The sequence below is a fragment of the Malaclemys terrapin genome, chromosome 10 (assembly GCF_027887155.1).
Source record: "Malaclemys terrapin pileata isolate rMalTer1 chromosome 10, rMalTer1.hap1, whole genome shotgun sequence".
In the NCBI taxonomy this organism is placed as follows: Eukaryota; Metazoa; Chordata; order Testudines; family Emydidae; genus Malaclemys; species Malaclemys terrapin.
Window position 1 is genome coordinate 47,238,269 of NC_071514.1, and position 6,109 is coordinate 47,244,377.

The 6,109-nt window shown below is 48.2% G+C and overlaps 1 protein-coding gene across 1 annotated transcript; it reads left to right on the plus strand.

The window, feature by feature from the left end:
- The first annotated feature begins 436 nt into the window (after positions 1 to 436).
- ISLR (immunoglobulin superfamily containing leucine rich repeat) lies at positions 437 to 5,517 on the plus strand. The gene is made up of 2 exons (XM_054042026.1): positions 437 to 561; positions 3,172 to 5,517. Exon 2 carries the CDS (start codon positions 3,177 to 3,179, stop codon positions 4,443 to 4,445), a length of 1,269 nt encoding a protein of 422 aa, XP_053898001.1. The 5' UTR covers positions 437 to 561; positions 3,172 to 3,176; the 3' UTR covers positions 4,446 to 5,517.
- The last annotated feature ends 592 nt before the right edge of the window (positions 5,518 to 6,109 follow it).

Sequence of the window (6,109 nt, forward strand, 5' to 3'; positions counted from 1 at the left end):
AAATATTATACATATATATATTATACACTATTACCTGCCAGGAAAAATCAATTGAGGAGCAGGGATTCAACTGGTTCATGGGACATCGCTTCGATTTAAAGGTGCTTTTAGGCCTCCCTGCCCATATAGCCACAAAGACAACACTGGGCAAATATCAGAGGGGTAGCCGTGTTAGTCTGAATCTGTAAAAAGCAATAGAGGGTCCTGTGGCACCTTTAAGACTAACAGAAGTATTGGAGCATAAGCTTTTGTGGGTGAATGCCCACTTCAGACGCAAGCAAAGCTGGGCAAATAAACGCTGTTGTTCGTAAATACACCAGGAATAACGGTACAACTGTTGTAGGACCGATAGCAAAGACTATTGCTTCTCCCTGAGGCATGCAACCAGCAAAAGGTGATTGTACTTTCTTAAGCGCTTTTTTGCAAGGGCAGAGGTGTGTGGGTTTTTTTATTAACAACATTTTTGGACTGTGTGACTCTGACAGGACCTAGAACAATGTTTACAGAGTTTGCCTTGAACTGATTTGCTCTGGAAGCCAGAGGAGGAAGGAGCAAAAAGAGGTAACAGTTTGCCTTTTAAGTGATCAATATGGGAGTCTTTATATTTAAATAAGAGTATTAGCATTTAACTTTCTTTTCCTAGGTAATTATTTGAAACACTGGCCCATTTATCTGCAGAAAAATCTTGCCTCTAAAATCATTTCTGAGTGGGACTTGCTGAGCAACATTACTTGGGCTGATGTTGATAGAGGCCCAACCATAGCTGAGAACTGTTTGATAAGCTGATAATGTGGGCCATACAATAGCCTAAAATCAATTGTCCTTGTGGCTTTAAAGCCAGGTCTCTGACTCCCCTGCAGAACAGGGAGACTTTATTTACTGGAAACTGAAGCCATGGATGTTTCAATTTGAAAAAAAAAAAAGTCATGTTTGTCAAAACCTGAGGGTAGGAAAGCACAGGGCTGTGTTTGAGCTGCGTGGAGGCCTGTATTGCTATCAAGTACCTGCAAACTCCTCAGGATACTCCTGGCAAGGTTTAGCAGAGGAGTGGATGCACTGAATGTTAGAAGAAAGCATTCTTCTTGGCCCAAGCGGCCGGGAGGGGGCTGAGAAAAAAATCCACAGGCCAGGACTGGAGAGGCAAATGCCAACAATAACATCCAGACACTGTCTTAATAAACAGCTGAGAAAAGTGTAGGCTATGGGAGGCTAGTAAGTGGAAAGGGGGATGGGAAATGGGAAGCAGACAAAAGCCAGGTTTTGAAGCAATAGAGCCATGTTCCAAATATTGCTTCCAATCCCCTCCCTCCCCCTCCACACACACACACACACACACACACGCGCCTTCTGCCAGGCTTAGAAACGCATCGACTAGAGCAGAAAATACCATCAGATTAATGTAAAATCTTTACTATTCTTTCACATTTCTCTCTCCGACAGACAGACAGACTGGAGCCAACTCCTCGCACCCATCTTGTGATAATACCCATTGAATCTTATGCTTTCTTGGTTTCATGCAGTCTCACAGTTTGGCAAATCAGCCCTGTCTTTTGCATTGTCCAAAATCATTTTGCAAACCTTACAGTAATCACGACATTGCAGTGATTACTATACACACACACCTCTACCCTGATATAACGCGACCCGATATAACACCAATTCAGATACAACGTGGTAAAGCAGTGACCCGGGGTGGGGGGGGACCGCGCTGCACTCTGGTGGATCAAAGCAAGTTCGATGTAACGCAGTTTCATTTAGGGTTACCATTCGTCCGGATTCCCCCGGACATGTCCAGCTTTTTTGAGTTAAAAATAGCGTCTGGGGGGAATTTGTCAATGTCCGGACTTCCCCCCCATGCAGAGCGTGCGCGGCTTACAGGGCAGCCGGCTGGATCGTGCCACTCGCACGGGACTCCGGCAGCCAGAGCCCTTCCTTCACTTCCCCCTCCTCTCCCCTGAAACTTGAGACCAGTCCCCTCCTCTCTCTCCTTTCCCCTCCCTCCCTGCATTCGCAGATCGCCGGCCGGCCGTTCGCCTCGGCCTCTGGCAGTCTGGAGCTCTGACCCTGCTCCCCTCCCCCGCTTCCGAGCGCGCTGCTCTGCAGCACAGTAAGGGGGCCGGGGGTCAGAGAAGCGGCAGGGAGGTTCTGGGGGGGGGTAGTCAAGAGACAGGGAGCAGGGGGAGGGTTGGATGGGTCGGGAGTTCAGGGGGGGCTTTCTGGGGGGGTGGATAAGGTTTTGGGCAGTCAGGGTACAGGTAGGGGGTAGGGTCCTAGGGGGTCAGTTAGGGTGTGGGGAAGGTCTCAGGAGGGGGCAGTCAGGGGACAAGAGGCAGGGAGGCTTAGGGAGGGGGTGGAGTCCTGGGGGGCAGTTAGGGGCAGGTCCCAGGAGGGGGCAGTCAGGGGACAAGGAGTGGGGGGGTTCTGAGCAGGCAGGAAGTGGGAGGGAGTGGAAGGGGCAGGGGCGGGGCTAGGACAGGATGGGGGGCGGGGCTCCTCCCGTCCTCTTTTTTGATTGTTGAAATATGGTAACCCTAGTTTCACTTATAACACGGTAAGATTTTTTGGCTCCCAAGGACAGCGTTATATTGGGGTAGAGGTGTATATATTTGCCAACAAAAATCTGCTTATAAATGATAGGTAGAGGGAAAGAAGGTAGCAGCTAAAACTGCCTGTAGGGAAAAAAATAGATATATATCTGAGTCCACTTGTGAAACTGGAACAGAGGGAAATCTGAGCTGATTTTGCTCTATGTATTATTAACTATTTGTACTCCAGTGGCAGCTAGGGGACCCAGCTGAGATCCAGGCCCCGTTGTTTTAGGGCTTTGCCAACATAAAGGCTCAGATCTTCAAAGTTATTTAGGAGCTACAATATGTGTGGATTCTAAGGATCTGTCACTGGATTCTAAGGATCTATTATTGTTAGAATGTAAATACTTTATTCAGATCAGATTTAAATCTTCTTTTCATCACATTTATCATCATTTAAACAATTATACCTAGCCATGTGTGGCGTTGTAATCATCTGCTGTTCCTTGGGTTGATTGGCTAAATAAAAACCAGAGGGGAAAATGCTGCTCCAAGCTGCAGTCCAGAGGAGAGAAGCAGTGAGTTCTTAGAGAAAAGATGCAAGCAAAATAACTTGTGCCAATCTTGGTCTCTTTACCCACAGGAGAAATGATGGGTCCATTTCTCTGCCTGTGGATTGCAACTTTCTTTGGGGTGAGCCAGGGCTGCCCAGAGCCCTGCACTTGCATAGAAAAAAAATATGGCCGCCAGCTAGCAGAATGCGCTTACAGAGATCTCCAGGCGGTCCCCGCAGGGCTGCCCTCCAACGTGACCACCCTCACCCTGTCTGCCAACAAGATCACCTCCCTACAGCAGAGCTCCTTTCTGGAGGTCACCCAGGTACAGTCATTGTGGCTGGCTCACAATGAAATCTGCACCATTGAGGAAGGCACCTTTGCCAGGCTGCTGCATTTGAAAAACATAGACCTCAGCCATAACCAGCTTGCGGAGTTCCCCTGGGGGGATCTGTACAACCTCAGTGCCCTGCAGCTGCTGAAGATGAACAACAACCAGCTTGTGAAGCTGCCCTGGGAGGCCTTCCACACCCTGAAAGACCTGAGGTCCCTGTGGATCAATGACAACAAGTTCACCACCATCGCCCAGGGCACTTTTGATGCCATGAGTTCACTGTCCCAGTTGCAGATCTACAACAACCCGTTGAACTGCACCTGCAGGCTCCTGTGGCTGAAGACCTGGGCTGAGAACACCCTGATCTCCATCCCCGAGAGGGACTCCATCAGCTGTGCAGCCCCGGAAAGCCTCAGAGGCGTCCCCCTGGGGAAGATCCCCGACCTGCAGTGCGCGCCTCCCTCTGTGCAGCTGACGTACCACCCCAACCTGGACAACACCATGCTGTATGATGGGCTCATGCTCATGCTGCACTGCAGTGTCACGGGCAGCCCCCAGCCAGAGATTAGGTGGGAGATCCAGACCTCCAGCCAAGGAACAGAGATAAATGGGCCCAAAGTGGAAAGAGATGGGAATGACCTATCTGCTGGGGGCTCCAAGCAGAGTGCAGAGAGCTTTCTGCTCTTCAAGAATGGCACCCTGGTCATCCCCAACTTCAGCAAGCAAGAGGAAGGGACCTACACCTGCCTGGCCACCAACGAGGTTGGTACTCGTGAGGTCTCAGTCAACGTGGCATTGGCCAATTCAGAGAACACGGCGGAACATCTGCTCAGAAACCACCTCGCAACCAGCAAGTTTGGAGCCAAACACTGCAACAAGGAAGCCCAAGCCAATTCCTCCAAGGCTGGAGAAAAGCTTGTGATCATTTACCGCGTTCCTGCAGGGATGGGGAGCAGTGATGGAGGCACTCTTCTGGAGTCACATCTCTGGGCTTGCATGCTCTGTTTAGTCATTTTCCTTTATTGTTAGGGGAAACGCCAAAGGGTTTCTCTGTATTTCTGTATCATTTATATTGACATAGTGTCACGCATGCACTGAGCTGCTGGGAGCTGTCAAAGCTGGGGCTGAGATGCAGAAGCCAGGTCTGACTTTCAAACCTTCCTTCACCCCCTAGTTTGGTGGCATTCAGAAACAGGTGCTTGGTTCAGCCAAATGTATTAAACAAGCCAGCTGGGAAACCTGATCCTGGATCCCAACCCCGCCTGCAAGTCTAAGGTGTTCAGATCTGCAGGCAGGGGTTGATTTCAACTCATCTTGGGAATGAATGTGCTGTTTCAGGATTAATGGCAACACTGATGCAATAACCCATATCTGGCATGACCCAGCTTTAAACTATTTTTATTAGCTTTCCCGTGTGCAACGATGGGTGAACCCTGGAATAGATCCAGAGGTTTGGTTCAGATAGAAGCCAAAATCCTTTCATCTACCTTCATTAGGGGAGCTAAGTCCACCTCTGAATGGTAATACCAGATGGCTGAACAGCTGGCACCTTCACCAGCCAATCAGGTGCTTCCTTTCAAATTATTACCCAATCAGTTTGTAAGCTCCTAGAAGATAATATGATTGTAAGGAATAGCCAACATGGTTTTTGCCAAGAACAAATCATGCCAAACTAACCCTCTCAAAGAATGAAATTAGGTTGCTGGCCTAATGGATGCGTGGGGGAGCAGTAAACAGGATATATCTTGATTTTTGTTAGGCTTTTGACACCATCCCACATGACATTCTCGTAAGCAAATGTGGTCTAGATAAAATTACTATATGGTGGGTGCACAATTGGTTGAAAGATCATTCTCAAAGAGGAGTTATCAATGGTTCACTGTCAAACTGGGCAGGCATGTTTACTGATGCCCTGCAGTGGTCGGTCTTGCAGAGGTCAGTCATGGATTCACTACTATTCCATATTTTCATTAGTGACGGATAATGGGAGCGAAGAGGATGCTTATAAAATTTGCAGACAAAACAAAGCTCAGAGGGTCCTGTGGCACCTTTGAGACTAACAGAAGTATTGGGAGTATAAGCTTTCGTGGGTAAGAACCTCACTTCTTCAGATGCAAGTAATGGAAATCTCCAGAGGCAGGTATAAATCAGTATGGAGATAACGAGGTTAGTTCAATCAGGGAGGGTGAGGTGCTCTGCTAGCAGTTGAGGTGTGAACACCAAGGGAGGAGAAACTGTTTCTGTAGTTGGATAGCCAGTCACAGTCTTTGTTTAATCCTGATCTGATGGTGTCAAATTTGCAAATGAACTGGAGCTCAGCAGTTTCTCTTTGGAGTCTGGTCCTGAAGTTTTTTTGCTGTAAGATGGCTACCTTTACATCTGCTATTGTATGGCCAGGGAGGTTGAAGTGTTCTCCTACAGGTTTTTGTATATTGCCATTCCTGATATCTGACTTGTGTCCATTTATCCTCTTGCGTAGTGACTGTCCAGTTTGGCCAATGTACATAGCAGAGGGGCATTGATAGTAGATAGATAGGTAGTAGATAGAATAACCCCGGTTGGGGCTCTAAGGGTATGTTGATTTGTTCCTGTGTTAGTGTAGGGAGTGTCCTGAGTAGATGGTGCAGTTTCTTAGTGTATTCCTCAGTGGGATCTGAGGAAAGCGGCCTGTAGAATTTGGTATTGGAGAGTTG